The 23,383-nt window shown below is 33.1% G+C and overlaps 1 protein-coding gene and 3 long non-coding RNA genes across 5 annotated transcripts; 2 read left to right on the top strand and 2 right to left on the bottom strand.

Moving 5' to 3' along the window:
- Nucleotides 1-2,775: 2,775 nt before the first annotated feature.
- Nucleotides 2,776-10,878, bottom strand: LOC146904291 (putative galacturonosyltransferase 14). The gene is made up of 6 exons (XM_085725071.1): nucleotides 10,238-10,878; nucleotides 8,602-8,657; nucleotides 8,355-8,510; nucleotides 5,999-6,589; nucleotides 4,422-4,724; nucleotides 2,776-3,732 (listed from the first exon to the last, which is right to left on the bottom strand). The coding sequence occupies exons 1-6, from the start codon at nucleotides 10,461-10,463 to the stop codon at nucleotides 3,448-3,450; spliced, it is 1,617 nt and encodes a 538-aa protein (XP_085581197.1). The 5' UTR covers nucleotides 10,464-10,878; the 3' UTR covers nucleotides 2,776-3,447.
- A 2,656-nt stretch (nucleotides 10,879-13,534) lies between these two features.
- LOC146904292 (uncharacterized) lies at nucleotides 13,535-15,863 on the top strand. Of its 2 annotated transcripts, none has more exons than XR_015019638.1 (2): nucleotides 13,535-13,944; nucleotides 14,549-15,863. It is a non-coding gene; the product is annotated as an uncharacterized LOC146904292 (long non-coding RNA). The 2 variants fall into 2 exon arrangements; XR_015019639.1 differs by having other exon boundaries at nucleotides 14,895-15,863.
- Nucleotides 15,864-17,401: 1,538 nt separating this feature from the next.
- LOC146904293 (uncharacterized) lies at nucleotides 17,402-19,301 on the bottom strand. The gene is made up of 2 exons (XR_015019794.1): nucleotides 19,081-19,301; nucleotides 17,402-18,021 (listed from the first exon to the last, which is right to left on the bottom strand). It is a non-coding gene; the product is annotated as an uncharacterized LOC146904293 (long non-coding RNA).
- Nucleotides 19,302-20,419: 1,118 nt separating this feature from the next.
- Nucleotides 20,420-23,021, top strand: LOC146904294 (uncharacterized). Its single transcript, XR_015018346.1, has 2 exons — nucleotides 20,420-20,722; nucleotides 22,618-23,021. It is a non-coding gene; the product is annotated as an uncharacterized LOC146904294 (long non-coding RNA).
- Nucleotides 23,022-23,383: the final 362 nt, after the last annotated feature.

A 23,383-nucleotide genomic window follows, 5' to 3' on the forward strand; every position in this document is an offset into this window, starting at 1 on the left:
ACAAATCATTTTCAAAATCTAGGAGGTGATTCCGAATCTAATTACATACAACATCAACAATATGCTTACCATGCTACCCTCTCAGAAAGAAGTTCAAAATGTTGTCTATGCTTTAAACAAAGATTGACCATATTGATTTATAGCTTCTTCTTTTTTTCAAACTTTTTGGAATATGGTCAAAGAAGATGTGTTCCAAGGTTGTTGTGGAATTCTTTACCGATAGGTTCGCAAGTGCACGGAAATATCGATTTTAGTATAAAAGATGTCGAATCTCACAGAGACCGATGTCAAGTACCGTTATCTATTGTCACGTTTATCTAAGGCGATGCTAATTAGTTTAGTTGCAAAATTGGGAAAATAATTTGTTTTTAATTACTTTTAACGACGAGAGACCGGAACATAATTCACGTCGACCGTGAATACTTGTTAAATTATATTTTATTACTGTAACAGGAAAATATTTTCGCGCGTCAAGAGGATTAATTTAAAGGGATCGTCAGGTTTCGCTTGTTCGACACCGAATCTTGACTTTGTAATCTATTCGACCGCTTTCCGCGCGTACGCCTTACAACTTCAAAACTCCGTTTGAAAAATAATCAATGTTTGCTTGAAAAGTTATTTTTAGTAGAAAACATATTTAAAGGTATTGTTGGCTTTCGCGCGCCCATTACCAGATTTTAAGCTTATAACTGCCAGCTTTCGCATGCACAGTTAAAATTTTAAAATCTCTTTTTGGAAATTTATAATTTCTAAATTAATTAAAGAAAACGCTTTCGCTGAATTTTAAAATCAATTTCTGAATTTTCTACGGTCAGATACAGGTTTCACTCTTTCAAGATGAAACCAATATCGCGTTATTTCAGCTTTCACTGTAAATATTCATCGTTTAAAAACTATAATTTTCAGACTTCAAAATAATTCCTGCTACAGTTTCTAAGCATACAACTTAACATAGTACCATTGGTACGACGGTTATCATATTCCGGACTCTATAAAAATCTACTCAGACATAAATAAAATAATAATCTAAACTTAATTTTAACAAATTCATATTCATACCAAAACGTAAGTAAAAAAAAAACAAGAAGAATGAAACCTCTTAGTGTTGGAATCTCTAATTGAGTATAATTCCACTGCTACAATTGAAAGCCATGCCAATACAATTGAAACAAGCAGCCACGCGTTCCCGTGAGGTTAGCTCAATTGGTAAGGACAATGTATAATATATGCAAGGTCTGGGGTTCGATAATTTACTCTGGTTTTTTCTCAAAACTTATATCAAGACTAATTTTTCAAAGATTAAATCATAAGCATTTAGAGTATACAAAAGAATATTTTGAATCCTATGAAAAAAATATTTTCTAAGAACAATTTTTTTTTTACTGAACTAAGTGAGGAAGACATCAAGAAGAAGTTTAGACATCCCGACTAGGTCGGCACCTCCAAGAAACCCCCATCTGCTGCCACTCACTCATATAAATATTAGTACAAAAAAAGGGAAAAATATGTACAAGGGAGGGGGACCAAACCAAAACCCTCCAAAAAACAACGAAGAAAGAAAAGATGAAAATCAAAGAAAATTATGGAAAACGATAATTTGGCATGCCATATATATCCCTAAAGAAATCTTCCCTAATAAAATCAAGCAAATCATCCCACCAAAAATATGAGAATAAAGAACTTGAAGACCCAAAGTGAAACAATTATGTCATCTATTTCGCCAGATACAAGGCACCAATTCAGGTTGCTTAAACGCAAGAAGAATCTCCCTCAATCCAAAGCGACCCCTAGTGATTACGCGCAGCAAATTCCCTAGCAATAATGAATCCAAGCAATTCAGCCTCAAAAATATATATGACCCCCAAATTAGAAGAGAATATGCCATTATAAATGAGGAACCCATTCCACGAATGTTCCAAAAGAAGATCTTCATTGAGAACCCAGAGTTGGAGGACCCTGAAACCAGGTTTAATTACTGAACAACTTGCCTTCTCTTTTTGCGACTTCGATAAATACATAATGAAGAGTGCTTCTGTGTTGCTGCTGGTGTCTATTAGAGCTTATTGAATGATTTCAAAGTCCTTGTTAACATTCGAACAACGATACTTATTGAAAACAGAAAAAAGGATGTTGGCTAGCGAGTGACACATTGTCCCCCTCCTGCAAAATTATGGCTGGTTGGTCACATGTAACGAGCTTCAGAACTGACATTTCATTCGAAGTTGCAGATGTACTCCTTGCTATTTTATCTAGCTAGTTGCAAGAATAATTATAACCATAGTAAAGTAAAGGACTAGAAGCACACAAAAATTACAGCAGTTTATTGTCAATCCGAAGCTACATCTAGCTCATTCTCTTTCTTAAGGATTTTTTATCACTTTTAAAACATTGAATGCAATCTTGTTAATATCTCCTAGTTGTAACACAACCTTGTTCCATTTAAGCAACTTGTCTTCATTTGGCAATGCCCTATTGCAAGAAATATGTTTTGCATTTCAACACAATTTTTCTCTTTGAACCTTCAAATAGTAACAACCCAAATTTCACTGTCTTGTTTGTGATTGATTCATGTGGTTTTATCATGTGTATGATAACGCAAGGTGGTTGCTTTATATGCCGCTCAGATTGCTCAACCTCTAAAAGTTACGCTCCAATTCAAAAAAACAATGATCGGGTCGTAACCAATTAATGTGGTTTGGAGTTATGATCCGATAAATCTTGTGAGCTTTTGAGTAATGCAACATTGTGAAAGCAATATGAAAAGAAAAATGAATATAGGAAAAAAGAATTTTCTGCACATTTCCAATGTCTGGTAGTCTTACATAATGAATAACAATATATATATTTATCCTACAAACAGTTCCCCAATTGAATGGACCTGTAACAAAGCAATCTCATGCACTACTCCTAGAATTCACCATCATCATATGATAATAACAAATCAAAGTTGGTGAAGGTAAAAATTGGTAATAACAAAATTTAAAGAAACTAAAAAATGATTCTCTGGAAGGGGGGAACCTCACAAATTAACTGTCCTAGTAGTAATGTTCTCATCACCAACAAGATTGATGAAACAGGTCCTGGTGACTTTTTACCATTCAGTTTATTCTCCAATATTCAACTATGGAATCTTTGTTATATTGTTCCATAGAAGATCAATAATAGTATATCCTTTCACCAACCAAAAATAGAGGATGTGTTTTTCATGTCACAACTCAAGGACTCAAATGATTCTCAATGCCATTTAGAGACTGTAATAACTCTTTCTGCAAAAATGTAGGGAATGGTAGCAAATCCACCAACAAAGTTTTTTAATCGCTTTGCCCTCTCAGCCATTTTTTCTATCGTCTTGAAGAGAATATCAAGACGCAAAAAATTTAGATGAAATCCGATCCCTTTCATATTCACTGTTGTACAAATCAAACCATAGAGCTAGTCGGCAGCGGACTATGATTCTTGGATATGACAGTTCTTCACAAAATCATTTGAATAATTGACATACTTGGTCCAAAATGGCCGAAGATGTTCAAAGCCAATTGGTAACCAGGGTTTTGACTGGCCGTTGTAGTGAATAACAGCGGCCTTTTTCACATTCTCAATATTCGTATTGCTCTGATAGCCTAAGCCAAGCATGTGCCAAGAGGGATCGATTGGATGAACGTGACCTTTAAATGCAATCAACGCAGGAGGTAGGGTTCCTAGCTTCCACATTGTTAGGTTTGACCTCAGATTCTGCCATCGAGAAGTTGTCAGTAATAATATACTCTTATGTAAACAGAAAAATTGAAGAACAAATGACCAACCAAGACTTTCCAACCTCCATCACCCTATCTCAATTTCAGAAAAAAGGAGAGGAAGGGTTTTCTTTCTAATACAAAAATAATATTTTGACACAGATTTTGACAACAATTTAGATGGTTATTGCAGTTCAAATATGTGGTTAATTACATTCAATAGATACATGGTGAATATAACAAGGTGTTGCAACTCACTGATCATCCGCTGAATGTAACTTACCAAGATTTTGAACCTCATGAACTACGACTTTCAAGGGTTCAAATATACATGATATCCACTAACCATGATTGGTGTTCAAATATACACCCGAAAGTCGTGGTCAATGACGTTGAAAATCATGGTTAATTGTGTCCAATGGATGGTTAATGAGTAGGGACACCCTGTAATATCCATGAACTATCCACTGAACATAATTAAGCATGTACTTGAACAGCGTTAACCAACCAATTGTTCTCTCATTTTGTGTCAATAATTATTCAAATAAACAAAAGCAAAAGGAAGCAAAAGGTCACCTGTGTTCCCACATAACTACTGCCTTATAATTAATTTATGGATGAACACCAATAATTTAAAAATTTTGATACACTGAAGTTGTATTAGTCTGAGTTTATATGAACTCTTACCTCTTTAAGCCAGGAATGATAAGTTTCTCTTATATTAGTTCTTCTCCATGCACCAAGATCGAAGATATTCATTCCATACGCCCATGCACACTCATCAGGGTCCAAATGATTTGATATGAGGGGATGAGAAAAATTGAAGTAGTTCCTAAAATGTTTAGACATTACCCAATCATCTTCTCCTCTGCAAGTTTCCACAGCGCCATTTACCTTGCCTTCAAGGTCAATTTCCCAAAGTGCAGACAAGTCGCGTTGAATCACCACATCATCGTCCAAAAAGACTACCTTGTCAAGGTTTGGGAAAAGCTGTTTGACAAAAGAAGACATATATACTTAGCATAAGTATATGAAACAGAACTTAATAAACATTTCCAGAAAATGACAATAAGAAAAATATTTTCTCCATCAAAAATGCTGTTGTTGAAATTAACAATATCAGCTATATTTGATATGTAAGTTCTGAATGCAGCATTACTGATGAAAGCAATGCGAAGCGAAAGCAATTTAAAATTAACAATTATTTATCTACATGCCAATACAACAAAAGGATAGAGGGTCAGAGGGGAACATCACTCCATTCATTTTTATTCGAACACTCACAAGCAATGAAGCTGAAAAATAAAGAAAAAATATAAAGAGACCAAAGCTATACACCCTCCGGGTCACAATTATAAGCAAAATTTTACATTATAGATACATTCAATTAATGATGTATATAACCTTTATTATAGACTACATACATCATTTAATGAATGAATCTAAAATGCTAATTTTTGCGTATAATAGTGACCGGAGGGTGTATAAATTTATTGAAACTTGGCCAAAAAAGGAGAGGATACTTCTTTTAAAGGATCAATCTACAAGACAACGCAATTTATTTTTTAAAATGATAAACTAATCATAAGGAGTGTGTTGCCGATATTTCTTATTTCAGATAATCCCCTGCCACTATCTCTTTCACCCGTCTAACCACCTAACAGTATTAACTACCCTACTATCGCTTACACATGGTTTTACATTCTCTTCAATTACTGGTTTGTGGAAAATTCAGAGACACTTGGTCCCATAGCAACTTTTACCACAGTAAATTGAATTCATTGAAGAATTTAAAAACATAAAATACAGAATTTTACAGATAAATAGTAATCTTGGAGTGACCAGTTAATCACTCATTCCCTATGTTACATTCAGCGCAAAATATATTCTGTGAAATGGAAAATTACGTCAAACATAAGATGACAAAAGTTTAAAAATTGCACTATCATTTATTTCACAAAGAGGAATGTTATTTGAACAACCATTTTATAAGACAACTTGTGGGACAACCGAAAAATACAAAGAAGTGTATGTCTTTGCACAAAAATAAACCAATAGAGAGAGAGAGAGAGAGAGAGAGAGAGAGAGAGAGAGAGAGAATGAGAACATGATGTGAGTATGAGAGATAAAGTTGTCATAAAATGGTTGTTCAAATATCATTTCTCTTTCACAAATTATGATTTGAAAAGTATCAACGATAATGAGAGATAGAGAGATATGAAGAAACAAAACAGGAAGAGTAATCATTGTTGAATCCAACCTACCTCTGGTAGGTATATGCGCAGATGGTTGAGTAAAGATATGTACTTTGGGCTTCTGGCTTGCAATTTAGATGCAAATTTACGTGGACTCGTGTCACTAAGATTGGTTCCGGCTAAATGATTTCCATGATAGTAATCCCTGATCCCATTTTGATTTTCTACAGCTTCAAGTACAGGAACATTTTCTCTAGTCAACCAGTCAAACTGGTGAATGCCTTTGATTTCAACTACAGCAGGGGAGGCTGAATTTAGCGCAAACCACGAGTGCATACCCGCATAAGTTTTTTTATCAGTGATTACATGGAAGACTATCTTTTCAGGTCTCAGAGCTGACTGGACAGCAGAATTAACAACTACTGATGCGGCTAAAATGTTGTCGGTTGATAGTATAAAATGGTGGTAAGAGTTTTCAGAGAGTAAGGGAAGTAACTCTGGAGGCGGCAATTGTTTGCGTGCATGAGCATTTGATGAATATTCATCAGTCAAACGCAAAGACAGACAATGAATCCCTTTTGGAATAGAACTTGCCGCAAAGTGTTTATTCATCAGCTCTGCAAATTTAGACTCCCTGATTTCTCTCTCAAATTTCTCCATCTGCATCACAAGAAGCGCAACATTTTAACAAAGATTGGTAAAATCATTTACTACAACTTTCAATATAAGAACTATAATATCTAATGTAAACAAATGTGGTTGAGCCACTGCAGGATAAATGATACAATTTTATATATAAAGTAAGGTCTAAAGCACAATAAATATTACTTTCAACATATACTAAAAAATATAATTTAGATTTAGAGAATCATATATTATCTCCTATGAATGGTTTTCATATTTACTTATAAACCGAGATTTGTTTCCTTGTTTAATTAGAATTGGAATTTATAGGTTCATTGTTTTGTTTCCTCCTAACACTAAACATGTCATTCACATCATACCAACATAGTTTATTGAGTATTCCTTTTCCTCCCTCCATTCACATGTCAATCTTTTATATGCTTATAAAATTTCTGGAAGTCTTAGAAGGGTAGCATAAACCAATGACTATCAAGAAGGCCAGCATTTATGAAGAGTCACCAGCAAAAAGGACAGAGATCTCAAGTAGACATGCTTTAGGCATTGATTATCTTCCTAACTACAGTGTCCCTTAGAGAATAGGGTCTGCTCTCTCATTGCCTGATTGCATTGTAGAGTGCCAGCACCAATTGCTTGGTTACAGAAGCAGCCCCCTTTCTCCTTTCATACGGGGCATTGTAGTGCGTCCGCGCCACTTAATTATTTCTGCTATCCAAAAGAATTATTTCTTTGGAAAGTAATGATTGATACTAATAAAGCCCCTAATCCATGTTATGCATAGGGCTTTGCTCAGAAACTGTTCCTCATCTAATCTTACATTTTTCAACTTCTGTTTCTCTTTGGAACTCTTTCGATTGGCATTTTTGGCAAATCCCAGGTGTGGCCAAAGTCATTGGACATGGAAGAAGCAATGTGCAATCTATAGACACTTTGGTGAACATGGATGAACCAAAATATTATCCCCAAGGAGATTTCTTTTGCTTTATTTCTTTTTGTTTAGCTCTTACTTTAAGGATAATTTTTACAACATTTCATTGAAATTTCTTCACTTCATGTTAATGAATTAAATCTTTAACAAAAATATATGAAACATATGGTGTTGGTTTCATAAACAAACAAGTATCAAGAATAGAGCTTATGAAATTGTTTTCTAATGAACCCACCAAAAACTCATACAATAAATCAGAGATGGCATCCATCCAATTTACAGCTATAGAATGGTATAACTGAAATAAACATTCATCTAAAATGCCATGAACTGAATCACTGTAACTCTAGGACAGAATATTGTGTCTTTGCTATGTAAGTTGTCTTAGATAGGGCCCTCTGCCTCATTATAAGTTGTCTTGGAGCCTGTTTCAATTGGATTATTTGAGCTTATCTACTGGCCTAACCACTTGTGATAATTTTTGGGAGACCTTATGGAAACAGCTAGTGACATGTCCATAAGCTTTATTCAGCTTATTTAGCTCTCTAGGATAGTTTATGAAAACAACTTATAGCTTATACGAAAACAGTTTGACTTCATTTTATCTTTTGTTGTAGAAATAGCTTATACATAAGCATTTATATGATAAGTGTTTATGCTACAATCGCTTGATGAAGTTGTTTACCCCAACAGATTAGTTGTCATTCATACCTATACAATGCATGGCTTATCCCAACCTCAATTTTAATGTTCAAATCTCATAACGACAAACACAACAATAACCCTTTCCGTATAAAATACCAATTAACCCAAGAAAGAAGTAATTTTTTATGTTAAATGTAACGAGCAACTTACCATTCCCCTTAACATGAATGCAAAAGTTTTCGCATCATATTGATTGTTCTTCATATCAGAAACAAGTTTGTCAAAGGAATCTGGAAGCTTTAGATCAGCTGGAATTTCCCCTGTCTTCACTTCGTGAAGAATCTTATAAAAATCTCTAACCAGTCTCTGCAGCAACATTAATGTAAAAATCAGCGGTTCAGATAATTGGTATGAAATAAAATTTATTCAATATGACATTCATAATAAAATTATTTACCCCTGAATCGTCAACCCTGCCAAGAAGCCTCGGGCCTAACCGCCTGCCTAAACAATCTGGAACACAAATAAAAGGAATCGATTAATGCTCTAAAACAGGGATGGGTAGAACATCAAAGAAAGAAAAAGGCACAAAACAATTAACTATCAGAATCTAATCAACGTAACATAAAAAAGCAAGCTACAGACAGCTGAGGTTATAATAATGTTATTCTTAAAATCAACAGCTTTCATCTGACAGGAACCTTAAAAATAACTCATATCAGCTCATGAAATGTTATTCTTTCTTGATATACCATAACGCTACGAAATGGTTTTGCAGTCAATAACACACACAAAATATTCATTCCTTACATGAAAGACTTAACAGCTTACAAGTTACATCAATTGAATAAATATCACCAAAACATCTTGATCACTAAATTTTGAGCTCTGTATCAGATTCGTTACACCGTAAACTCTTAACTCTCACATTCTACTTTCTACAAAAGCGTCTTGAAACGCAGAATCAAACCCAATTGAAGCTTATAACGAAACATACTATAAATCACCCAATCTCTCTTCAGATCCTAAAATAAAGGGGCATAAATACATACCCCAAGCTTCTAAAAAAAACTTCTCTCAAGAAAACCACTTAGCACCGGTTTGCTTTCACTGTAGAAAATCAGCCAACGCGTGTTGACTAACTCTCAACCTACAATGTATAGCTCGCACATAACCACACACTGTTGAAAATCGATAAACGCACATTAAATAACTCTCAACCTACAATTTCTAGCTCCCACGTAACCACACACCATAGAAAATTGGTCAACACGCGTTAACTCTCAGCCCACAATTCATAGCTCCCACCTACCCACGACAAATTGGAAGCTAAGCTAATGCAATTCCAAACACACACTTAACCAACTTACAATTAATAGCATTTGCTCTAAAACACTTCGAAGTTCAACGTCTTAATATTCAGATCGTTAAAAAACATTCATTCTAAACATAAAGGTATCGCAACACGACAAATTGGAAGCTGGCGGAATTACAAACACACACTTAAACGAGTTACAATTAATTGCATTTTAAATAAAACACGTCCAAGTTCAATGCCCCAATATTTACATCATTAAAACATCGATTTCAAACATAACACAAACAGTTAACCAAACATACGATACATGAACAAACTAAAGGCATCGCAACACAACAAATTAGAAGCTAACACAAACTTCAACAACTTACAATTAATCACATTTGCACTAAAACACTTCAAATCACATACCGTAACATATACATTAAAAAAACCATCAACAAATATAAACACAGACAATTAAACAAACATACAATACATGAATATATTTTAAGTTTGACTTAAATCAAGTTACACTTAATCACAAACTAAAAGGCATCGCTACGCGACAAATCAGAATTCGAAACTAACACTTAATCAAATTACAATTAATACCATTTTCACTAATACACTTAAAAGTTCCATTCCTTAATATTTATCATCATCATCATTAACAAAACATTAATTTCAAACATAGAATTAAACAAACATACAAGACATGATTAACATATTTCAAGATCTAGCCATAAACAAAACAAAAAACAATAATGATGATAATGAGAAAAGTAGGAAGTACCAAAGGAGGAGCACTTGTTGACACCTTCAAGGGTAACAAGAGCAGTGAGAATGAAAACAAAAGGTAACAAAAAAGCTAAGATAAGAATGGTATGAAAAAGGGTTCGATAGGAAATGTGACGAGCTGCGACCTTGATCTTCATCAAGTCAATAAACCCATTTTGATGATTGTTTGTGCTTGAAGAAATTGTGATACTTCTCATACTAGGCGAGAAGTGAAGCTGCATCTTCTTCTTTGATGCATATGCAGCTTCACATCCACCACTATAACCCTACCAACCCAATTCAACAACAAAATCAAGATAACCCATTTCTTCCAAACGCACATATTCAGATTCAGATCCAATTTTAAGATCAAATCTCAATCTGGGTCGTTCTCAGATTGATCAAAATTTCATTTTTTTGATTCTTGGTCTTTGAACAAGACCACCACATTTCAAGGGTTTTTTTTTTGTTTGGATTTTGATGAATCCTAGGATTAATTGGAGAAATTAATGTTGTTTGTTTCTTCTGGGTTGGATTTGTTTTTTTGGTTTTGAAGAAGTTCAATGTTGTTCTCTCATGGATCAAAGAAGGAGAGAGAAAGGAACAAAGGAAGAAAGAAAGAAAAGAAGAAAGAAGAGAGAGAAAATCTTTTGGTGTGTTTTTTTTAGTTTTGTTGGTTGTTTTTGTTTGTTGAATTTTTTTTTTTTAATTATTCTTTAGTTTTTGTGCGGATCTCTTTTATTGGTCCGATCTATAATTTCTATTTTCTAGGAAAAAATATTATTTATGATGAGAGAGAGAATGTGAAAGCTTGTGTGAGTCAAAACTCAAAACCGTGTGTTGGGAGGTTAGAGAGAGAGAGAGAGGAAAATGGGAGGGAGAGAAATGTGGTGAAAGTTTGACCTTGAGATTAGATGTTGGAGCTAAATTTAGATGTTTCCTATGTTTGTGGAGATGGGTTAAAGAATTAGTATGTGGATATTATGTTAAATGTGGTGGTTAATTTTAGTTAAGTTTGTTCATTTTGATGTTAGTTAGTGTGAGGAAGTGTAAAGTGTGATTGTTAGAGAACCGGTAAAAAAAGATAAAATATGTGATATTGTTTTAATTTTGGGTTGATGAAAAGATGTGGTGCAATTTTTGAACTAAAAGGTTCATAAACTCTTAATACTTTTTTTTTTAATCAATAAACTCTTAATACATGTAGTGTAAAGCAATAATAGCCTTTTTATGGGAGTAATGCACTAATACTAGAGGTATAGTTCCTTAAAAAAAAATACTAGAGGTATAGTAAAATGTGAATTTGATAGTACAAAGAAATGAGAAAATTTGGTTTATTTATGACAAAATTGATATGACTAATGTTTTATGGAGTTATTCTTTCAACTTCTGGATTTTATGCCGCAATAAAATCTCTACATGATTACTATGACTATGTGGTGTATATGAAAGCGAAGAGATAACAAACTTTGGAATAATGTTGAGATCTCTTCCATTTGCCAATAAAGTTGGCGCATGAAACTTTGTTCTAGTTTAAGTATTGTGCCGTCAAAGAGAACTGAACAAAGCAATATAATCATATCCGAATTAGCTCGTTGCTGATAGGTTTTGTTGGAAAAGTCCTGCAGCAGGGGCTCTAAGTGCAATGTCGATTCAATAATCTTTCAGGAGCAAGAACAGTAGGGTATAGAGAGGTGTTGAGGGACGACATAGGTGTCATAGAAGTAAAGACTTCTTGGTATAGAGGATTACCACAACCTCGAAAAGTAGAGGTATGAGGCTTAAATGGGGCATATGTTCGCTTGAGAACACGAGTTTATCATGAGTGTCCATTGAACTTGACTATAAGCAACTTATTGACGACATCCAAAGTAAATTCAGTGTCAATTTTAATTTTCTTGCTATTTTTTACTTTTGTAAAGCTTCCATTAGTTCTACGCAAATCTTTAAGATAAGTTGTATTCTTAGACAAGTAAAATATGTTGCTCAAGCGTCATTGTTCTACTATTATTCTCAAGTTAAATTCAAATCGATAATCATATTTATATTTTAAAAAATAATTTGTTTTAAAAAATTTAATTTAATAGATTTAAAAAAAATTAGATTATATAAAATGATATATTTATCCTTGTGATGAAATCATACATATTTTTGAAAATTAATTTTTTGTTTTGTATTACGTTTTTTTAGTTTATATGTATATTTTTATGGAGTTATTCTTTCAACTTCTGGATTTTATGCCGCAATAAAATTTCTACATGATTACTATGACTATGTGGTGTATATGAAAGCGAAGAGATAACAAACTTTGGAATAATGTTGAGATCTCTTCCATTTGCCAATAAAGTTGGCGCATGAAACTTTGTTCGAGTTTAAGTATTGTGCCGTCAAAGAGAACTGAACAAAGCAATATAAGACATCATATCTGAATTAGCTCGTTGCTGATAGGTTTTGTTGGAAAAGTCCTGCAGCAGGGGCTCTAAGTGCAATGTCGATTCAATAATCTTTCAGGAGCAAGGACAGTAGGGTATAGAGAGGTGTTGAGGGACGACATAGGTGTCATAGAAGTAAAGACTTCTTGGTATAGAGGATTACCACAACCTCGAAAAGTAGAGGTATGAGGCTTAAATGGGGCATATGTTCGCTTGAGAACACGAGTTTATCATGAGTGTCCATTGAACTTGACTATAAGCAACTTATTGACGACATCCAAAGTAAATTCAGTGTCAGTTTTAATTTTCTTGCTATTTTTTACTTTTGTAAAGCTTCCATTAGTTCTACGCAAATCTTTAAGATAAGTTGTATTCTTAGACAAGTAAAATATGTTGCTCAAGCGTCATTGTTCTACTATTATTCTCAAATTAAATTCAAATCGATAATCATATTTATATTTTAAAAAATAATTTGTTTTAAAAAATTTGATTTAATAGATTTAAAAAAAATTAGATTATATAAAATGATATATTTATCCTTGTGATGAAATCATACATATTTTTGAAAATTAATTTTTTGTTTTGTATTACGTTTTTTTTAGTTTATATGTATATTTTATTAGATTTTAATTGTATATTTTTGAATCGTATTTATTAAGGGTAAATAAGTAAATATATCATATGGTAACAAAAACATAACGAGCCTCCGTAATAATGCCTTTTACAAGTAGCAACAATGTATAAACCCTTTGGTCAGGAAAAAAAGAAAAATGTATAAACCCAAAACCATAGTGATAACAGGAATTCTAACATTGACACCAAGAAAAAATTCAACCTTGTACGATTTCGTCTTTCCATGAACCTCTATTTTTGACTCATATTTAATTGGAAAATGTTACGTCGACCACTCTTAAGTGGTACACCCTTATACCACTCCTGATTTGGCAAAATAAATATTAAAAAAAGAGATAGATAATGACATGGAAAGAAATATAATAAGATGAAAATTAAAATAATAAAAAAAAACAATATCAGATCTGTTTTCTCTATGTCTCAATCCCACTATTTCATCTCTCTCTCTCTCAACCAACACGCGATCTGCACTCACCCTCACCGCCATGTCTCCTTTCTCCTCCCGCTGCTCCGTCCCCTTTCAGCCACCGTCAAGTCACAGCAACTGTCGACACACAGTCACCGTCGCGTCAGGTCTCAATCGCGACCTTGCTCCCTCACTCAAATCGTTGGAAATCCTTGTTACAATCCTGTCGGAAATTGAATCTATATGTTGAAGGTGATGTTTTTATCAAAATTTTCATTTCATTTTGTGATGAGGCTTTGTATTTATGGTTTAAGGTTCTGTTTTGAATTTTTGTTTCCAAAATTTAAATTTGTTTTGAAATTAGTTGTAAAACCATGTATCCAGACCTAGTAAAGCCTGACATTTGCTTTGAAATTAGTTTACCCATTTTGAAATTGCTTTTCAAAATAATTGTTTAAAGTAATTAAAAATCCATGGTGAAAAAATGAATCATAAAAATGACTCATATAAGTGTATTATCTAGGTTTTTTTTAACCCTTCTTATATGTAGTTTGTGCTTGTTGTTTATTAAAGGAGAACTAAAATCCATCTATCCAACTTTATATTGAAATCAATGGCTATCATGCATGCCTCTACCGGAAGTACATGCCTCTGAGTTTCTGTGAAAATTTCCACCAACAATTAAATGTGTGATGTTAGTAATCTAAAATTTATCATCTTCTACTGCAAATCACTTGGCTTTAATAAGATGCTTTGGCTTGTTGCATAAATGTTTGACTTTAAAAATTGCTCATTGAAATACTGGTATGTTTGATAAAACTGACCGTTTGTTCATTGGATATTTTTGTTGTATTAGTGTGAAAGAAACCCAAGACCAAGCCACAAGCCTTGCTATTACATATCAATTTTATTACACAACAATAGAAACTTTCTTGATGTTCTGATATTTATGTAATGGATAGAGACATTGAGTGGTGGAATTGGTTGGAAGGGCTAGTCCATTTGTTTTGTGTTGAACTTATAGTGTATTAGTGTATTGATTTGGATTATAGTATATTGTTTGTTGAATTTATTGATGTGCTGCTGTTTATTTTTGGGAATTTAGTGTAGTATAATTGTTGATGTTATAATGTTGTCTAAATTTTAGTGCAATGAGAGATGTAATTTATTTGACGTTGCTATGTTTCTTTGCTTTTTATTAGGAAGAGTTTTGTAGTTGAATTGAAATTTTGTTGCTGGGTCGCCTTATGGTATGCTGTTCTTTTGATGTTTATAAGAGGAATTGATTTTCTCATGAAAGCTTCAAGTGACTTGTTATGATCATGGCCTTTTGAGATTGATCCTTGGAATATCATGGTAGCTAGCATGGATGGAAGATGGTACTAGTGAATGGAAGGATGACATGTGTGAAATAGCATGGATGCAAGATAGTTATGGTTAGTGAAAGAGGTTTATGTTTATTTATTTTTTATTATTTCATTAATTTTGTGCTCGGTCAAATAGTTACGTTCTTGGTCTTTATAAAAGCATAATCATGAACTTTTCTTTATAGTTGACATACTGGTTAGTTCTGCTACACACTTTGATGATGACTAGCTAGAGTTTCACCACAAGATTCACGAAAACTTATGAAAAATGACATTTGTTAGCAACCAATAAAATTTGTATGTGTTTTGTTGAAACAACAAAAGATGTTTAATTTGGGATGTTGGTATTGCAATGCTAACTCTATTGAATTGTGAAGGGTATGGCTGAAGCATTAGGTGGTGTGCTCATGTGATGATTTTCTAATCTATATATTGAGGATTTTGTCTTTCTAGTTTTCGCATTTTAGAAGCTACAATTGAGTTTCGTATGTTGAAGATTGAGTGAAGACGGAACTAGTTATCTATGCTGGATTGGTGGAATTTTTCGGTGATTAATGATGATCTAGCTGTCTACAAGGCCAGATAAATTCGCAAAGGAATAACACCTATGTTTTTCCTGAGCATGAGGATTTGATTTCTTGTAGATAATATGCATTGTTACAATTAATTTGAAATGTTGTTAGGTGTTTCTATGTAATTGGTTTATGCAAGGTAGAGGTTGAAGTAGCTTTGTAATCTTGTTTTAGGCTAATTGAACACATAATCTAATTTGATCACTACACTGAAAGTCTTTCCAACCATAAATAACTTCTTTTACAATCTGCGAGTTTAAAGACGGACAAGTTCTAATTTCTGAAAAAATAGTGGTCACGCACCTTAAAAAATGTGGTCACACATACCATATATGGCTAGTTTATCTTTCCCAGGTATAAATAATATTGTTTTAGGCGAATCGAACACATAATCTAATTTGATCACTGCACTAAAAGCCTTTCCAACCATAAATAACTTCTTTTACAATCTGCGAGTTTACACGCCTAAAGACGGACAAGTTCTAATTTCTGAAAAAATAGTGGTCACGCAGCTTAAAAAATGTGGTCAAACAGACCATATTTGGCTAGTTTATCTTTCCTAGATATAAATAATCTTGTTTTAGGCGAATCGAACACATATTCTAATTTGATCACTGCACTGAAAGCCTTTCCAACCATAAATAACTTCTTTTACAATTTGCGAGTTTATCACGCCTAAAGACGGACAAGTTCTAATTTCTGAAAAAATAGTGGTCACGCAGCTTTAAAAATGTGGTCACACATACCATATATTTGGCTAGTTTATCTTTCCTAGATATAAATAATCTGGTTTTAGGCGAATCGAACACATATTCTAATTTGATCACTGCACTAAAAGTCTTTCCAACCATAAATAACTTCTTTTACTATCTGCGAGTTTATCACGCCTAAAGACGGACAAGTTCTAATTTTTGAAAAAATAGTGGTCACGCACCTTAAAAAATGTGGTCACACATACCATATATTTGGCTAGTTTATGAAGATTGTGAATTTACTAATAACAATAACCATAACCCTCATGGTACAAGTAACGGGGGGGGGGGGGGGGGGGGGGGGGGGGTAAACTAAACGTTATGCAAGGAAATATCTTACAAGAGCATGCGAAAAGAGTAAAGGAATCCCAATTTTGAACGCCAGAAAACAATATGGTTATGCCTTTGAAGAATTGTGGTTATGTTGTTCATTTCGTTGGGTATATGTCATTTTTATGTGTAAACAATATCATTTCAATCCAATTTATCGTTGAAATAGTTGGATAGTTGGATAGTTTATCATTTCCATCAGTAAAATTCTTAAGTGTGCTTCTGCCATATTCTTTTCACTTATATCACTTGGAGAAATAGTTGGATAGTGACAAATTGGTAATAATAAAAATGTGGTTACACCTTTGTTAAAAATTGGTTAAGTACAACACATATTTGGTTAGTTTCTCTGAAGTCTGTCAAACATAAAATCATTTACTCTTACTAAGAAAATTGTGCATACAAAAGTCACTTACTCATGCTATAAATACTACGGGTGCGTTGGGCTAAATTTTAGTCTATAACTCCATTTAAAAACTCATTTATAATTTACAACATGGATAATATATAGTACCCTCCAACATTAGTGCCTTGATTATGTCAGCACAAGAGAAAAAAAGAGAGAAATAATAAGTTAAAACTCTATAATTCAATACCTACCTTTGGTTCGCTACACTACTCATTAACTCTGTATTATAACATGTAACACAATTTAGAAGCTAATAAATATGTCAACAAGAATAACAAATTCATAAATCAAGCACAATTATTAATTTAGTTAAAAGATGGACTGATAAAAATGGATTAATCTATCAAGTGTTCTATACATAGACAAAGAAACTAGAGTTTAGAGGTAATCCACAAATATTGACATTTCACTACACTCTCCTCTAACACTTTCTTCAACACTGAACCAATTGATAAATAACATGATTCTTCATCCTTCATATGCTTGCTACAACAACTTTCTTTTGGTGATTTATTCAGGATTAGAGTAAACTATCAGTTCATCATCTTGTTGTCGATCCTCACAATTGTTCATCATCTGACTATTCATTTCAAAGTTTCTAGTACTACTATGCTTTCTATTTCCTTTAAAATCTAAATCTTTTGACCTTTTGTAACCACTATCATCAGAATCACATCCATAAGTAGTATTAAGGAACCTCAGAGAAATATCATTTTCCCAATGCACATTATCAGTCAAAGGAGAGAGCTTGTTTATGCCATTTGTTGAAGGATATTCCATCAATGACCTTACTCTCCTCAATGCATCTAGAGTTTTAGGAATATGAATAATAACAAAATCCTTCTGGCATCCATCTTGCCTTAATCAGAAACCACTAGAAATTAACAGTACAAACAAACCTACATGAGAAAAGAAAAAAATAAATGGAAAAACCAAAAAGAAAGGGAAAACACACTTATGTATCAAAAACAAACTTAGCAGAAAAACTGGATAACTAGAATGACATTCTTTTCTTAGGCTAGTAACAAATCAAAACAAGCCTTTGTTAGAACAATAAACATCATAATCAACAAGTTAAATTTAACAAAGTCATTATGAAAACTATGAAAAATGTGGTCACACATACCATATATTTGGCTCAAGTATAAATAATCATGTTTTAGGTGAATCGAACACTGAATCACATTTTATCACTGCACTAAAAGCCTGTCTAACAATAAACTACTTCTTTTATAATCTGTGAGTTTTTTACGCCTAAAGATGGACAAGTTCTAATTTCTGAAAAAATAGTGGTCACACAACTGAAAAAATGTGGTCACACAGACCATATATTTGGCTAACTTAAATTTCTCAGGTATAAATAATCCCCGTTTTTGGCGAATGGAACACTAAATCACATTTTATCACTGCACTAAAAGTCTGTCGAACCATAAACAACCTCTTTTATAAGCTGCAAGTTTTTCACACCTAAAGACAGGCAAATTCTATATTTCTGGGAAAATAATGGTCACGCAACTGAAATAATCTGGTTACGCAGACCATATATTTGGCTAACTCAACTTTCCCCAGTATAAATAATCAACAAGTTATAGAGTCTAACAAAGTCATTATGAAAATTATGAATTTACCAAGAGACTAACTCAAGCTTCAAAGATTGTCAAACAAACTTTATCACTCAATAAAACACTCATAACATCAAACTCCAACCACCATCAACTTCATATCTTCCAGAATCTAAGATAAATTGATATATATTTCTATAAAAAAAAAATCACTTAATTAGGTGTCAGTGTTATAGATGAATCAAATTGATATATATTTACAATATTCAAAGAAATACTTAAATCTAATTTAAATTAGATTGATATGAGGAACAAAGAACATTAGATCACCTAAAAAGTGAAGACCTTACACAAATCACAAAATGTAACAGCCAAGAGGAATATGGAAGAAAATACCTGAGTTGAAAAAGGAAATCGAGAAAGAGAAGAGATCGTCGGAGAGGAGACGGAGACGACGGCGTCCGGCAAGGCTGTGGCGGAATGAAGAGAATGGAACTAGGGTGAGAGAGAGAGATAGAGAGAGAGAGAGAGAGAGGGAGGGAGGGAGGCCCGTGAATGAATAGAAAGAGAGGGTACGGTTAAAGTTTTGATTTTTTGTCATTTTTAATTTTTTGTGTTACATGGAATTGGCTGATTTTTTTATTATTAATGATATTGCCACATAAGGGTGGTATAAGGTGTATTGCCACCTATGGTGGTATACCTATCAGGACTCTATTTAATTTGGTATAGATCTCAGGCCTAATTAAGAACATGGAGAAGAATTGACCATCTTTGAGCTGTCCAAGTAGCAATGGTTTTAGATTCTAGTCACATGAATGGGAGAAACATGATGAAGGTGAGAAAAACACAAGAAGGGGGTTGAATTGTGTTTTGAAAAATTCTTCGTTTCTCTAAAAAACTGAAACACACAGATCAGAAGCTAAGTGAAATAGCTTCTGAAGTGATAATCAGAATCTGAACGCAGCGGAATAAAACAGAGAGAGAGAAGAAGAAGAAAGACACAAAGCAATTATACTGGTTCCTTCCACAATCCGGAAGTAGTCCAGTCCCCCTTGCACTGAGATTTCACTAGAATGTAATATCTGATTACAATTGCTCAAGCACACAGCAAGAGGCTTCCTTTGCTCAAGCACACTTCGCAAGAGTCTTCCTATGCTCAAGAACACAATCAAGAGACTTCTATGCTCAAGCACAACTGCAAGAGACTTCTAAACAAACAAGATTACAAAGAATATTGTTTGAGATTGAACATTGCTATACAATCAGATGTGCTCACAAAACAAATCAGATACAGACTCTAAGACTTAAGAATTTCTAAGATAAAACTTGAGAGACAGAAATTCTAAGTGAATGCAGAACAATTTCAGCTGAGGTTTGACACTTGTAAAAATGTTGAGAGTCTTTCGTTCAGCATTACCAAAACTCTATGTCTTCACTTCTTTATATAGAGGTGTGAAAGAGACTGTAATGTCCCGCATAATTTTAAATAAATTGTCGTATCAGTTACATGTCAGAACGGAAATAATTTTCAAAGGATTAATTATTTATTGAGAAATCGACGATATTTTGTAAGTATCTCGTAATATTATTCCAACGGGCTTGAGAAATTAAATGGTACGAATTAACGGAGGATAATTATGTCTTTTTAACTTGAAGGGTATTTTGGTAATCTTGCCACTCAAGATTTTTTTAAAAAATAGGCTAAAGGTCAAATTTTCTACCACTTTTCCTCATGTTTCTACACCACTCTAGAACATTTTTCTCTTCTCCTTCCCTCTCAAGTTCGGTCTCCACATTCACCACCATAACCCTCACAATTTTTCACCCAAATCATCATGGAGTCATACAAGAAAGCATGTATATGAGCTTCTAGTGGTGGAGTAAGCAAGAACTAAGTTCAAAAATCATTCTTTTCCCCATTACTCTCAAATCCACCCCCTCCTCATGATTTTCATAACCTTCATTTTCATTCAAGCCTCATGGGAATTAGCTTATGAGTTTGTATTAGAGCACCAAAGAATGGATTAATCACAAGGTAAATAGCATAATCACTTTTCATGAAAATTTATTCAATTCAAGCTTGGTGTGTGTTGTATGTGTTTTTGAAGATGATTATGTGTAGTAATGGTGTTTAGAAACATGATATGAAGAATGATAGAAAGCTAGAAGCAATGGTGTGTGAATTTAGGACTTGAGTTTGTAAATTGTTCATGAGTAGGATTATAGATGAAAAGCATGTTTGGAATTGTAGGGATTATGGCTGAATTTCATGAAAATTAAGAAGTGCAGGTCTGGTTTTGATTCGTGTCTCTTGCTGTGTAACTTGGAGTTAAGTGATTGTTGAATTTTTAGATTCTTCATTCAATTTCCTTCAAATCGGATATAAATTTCATGTGATTCCGTTTAGCAATGAACTCGGAAAGTGCATCTGAAGTTGATAAAATTCTGCAGAAAATATACTTACGGGTTCTGGGACAGGGCTCCACTAAAACATTAATAATTTTCTCTCTGTAATCTGGAATCATGTGATTTTTAATGCTATGGTTAGCTAGCGAAATTACGGACGTTTTAGTACCAGTTTTATTAATTTCGGTTCAGTATTGAGGTCTGGAGAAAATTTTAAAGTATGGGGTCTGATATAGAATTTGTGCAGAATATGGGTTCAATTGTGTTAGTTCACCGAGCGAGCATGAAGCCTCGCATAGCGGAAAGATGCAGAAGTGAATGTTTAATGATTTTTGAGCTTAGTAGGTCTTACATGCACTCTAGGTGTTTGATAATTTAATCCTATGAATTTCATGTTGCTTGGATGATTTTTAATTAAAGAGAATGTATATGCTTTAGTGTGAATTAGCATGATTATGTTGAGTTTCCATGTCTTGCCTTTCAATTGCATGTTTTGGACAATGATGATTGTGAAATTAAGACTTTTGTGTTAGTGATAGAAAGTAGGATTATAGCAAAATGATAATGTTAATTGATGGATTGATTTAGGTTATACCATTTATGTATTGTACTTGAACCTGTTAGTGTTGTAAAGTTGTTGAGTTGGGTGAGATAGTAGAATGATTATTTTTGAATTAGGTATCCTTATTAGTGTATCATAAGATCTCTTTTATGTTAATAAGTATGTTTATGCTAGTATAAATGTTGGAGGGAAATTATATCAAGACAATTGATGTTATTATAGTGAAGATTTGAAAGAAAATTTGAAATGCAACCTATGAGTAACATGCTCATAGAAAAAGAAAGAAAGAAAAAAAGAAAGAAATGAGAATATTGATAAAAACTCCGTTTGCTACAACGAGAGATAATGTAGCCTATGACGTACGGGTCATAGTAAACCGTTTGCTACAACGAGAGATAATGTAGCCTATGACGTACGGGTCATAGTAAACCGTTTGCTACAACGAGAGATAATGTAGCCTATGACGTACGGGTCATAGTAATCCGTTTGCTACAACGAGAGATAATGTAGCCTATGAGGTACGGCTCATAGTAACGAATGAAATGTATAATAAATGATATGAAATTTTAAGTCTAAAATTATTGGAATAATATTTGAAAGAGAACAAAAATAGAATTATGGAACCAAGGAAAAATTCTAAGAACCCTCCAACATGAATACTAACATAGCATACACATTTTAACATGAAAGTTATGTTTAGAATGAATTAGCTACGGAGCAATGTTTCATGGGTATTTTATCAATAGTTGGAAATGAGGAATGTTAGCTATGGAACTCCGGCTTAGTTAGCCGAAATTAGTTAGTATCGGAAAAGGATCAGAGACATACTCAGATAAGAATGTCAAAGTATAAGTTATATCAAAATACGATATATTGGATATATGATTGTGATTGATATGATTGTGGTGATTATGATTATATTTGTTATATGATTTGTTTATTGTCGCTGAAATAAATTTTAGGATTGGTGCCGAGCGGAGCATTGCTTCCTCTGATGCTATAGGGAGGAAGGACTCACTTTATCCTTGCCATTGTTAATGGAATTCATGAGGTTCCATTCTATTATATGGATATTGCCATTAGTTTATATTATTGAATTGATTAACGTTAATATTGACGCATATTGATGACATAGGAAATGATTAAAGATTAATGTCAAACTTTATACATATATATGATGTATATGATAGTAATTTTGTATCAGAAGTATTTATCTGATATGACGTTTTATTTTGAGTTGTACAAGTAGTATGAAAAATAAAGATGTTATTTGGAGATTCTGGCTGATAGAACAGATTTTTAAAACAGGATTTACATCTTGGAAATGTTGAAAATACAGAGGAAACTCTGTCGAAATTTCAATGAATATTTCTTTGAAATGAAATTCAAATTGGAATTTTTATTTATTTATTATAATTGTCAAGTTTGATTAATAGGCTTGCCGGGCTAGAATGATCTAGTTCACTTTTTCCATCAACCACCATGGCCACCATGTCCTAAACCACTATTAATCTAGTTTGATTCGTATTTACCTTGTAATTTATAAGGTAGGTAATTTTATTTTTTAATGATCAACTTTATGTTTATTACAATTTATTATATAATATAATTTGCATTTTAATTTATTAATTATAATTTATTTTAGTAGTTCATCCGAATTTTTAGTAAAGCTCCACCATCGATGGAATGCACATTTTAAAGCCATGGAATATGTATTGAATTTTCTTA

The sequence above is a fragment of the Medicago sativa genome, chromosome 7, assembly GCF_051527215.1.
Source record: "Medicago sativa cultivar Bolivia chromosome 7, Bolivia_mono, whole genome shotgun sequence".
NCBI classification, from domain to species: domain Eukaryota; kingdom Viridiplantae; phylum Streptophyta; class Magnoliopsida; order Fabales; family Fabaceae; genus Medicago; species Medicago sativa.

Bases quoted from the DNA above. Each gene is read 5' to 3' on its own strand.
- LOC146904291 (XM_085725071.1), bottom strand. From the start codon at position 10,463: ATGCAGCTTCACTTCTCGCCTAGTATGAGAAGTATCACAATTTCTTCA. The intron at 8,658-10,237 runs GTACTTCCTACT...TTTGTGTTCCAG, and splicing joins CAACAAGTGCTCCTCCTTTG to ATTGTTTAGGCAGGCGGTTA. The intron at 4,725-5,998 runs GTAGGTTGGATT...TTTGTCAAACAG, and splicing joins TGCGCATATACCTACCAGAG to CTTTTCCCAAACCTTGACAA.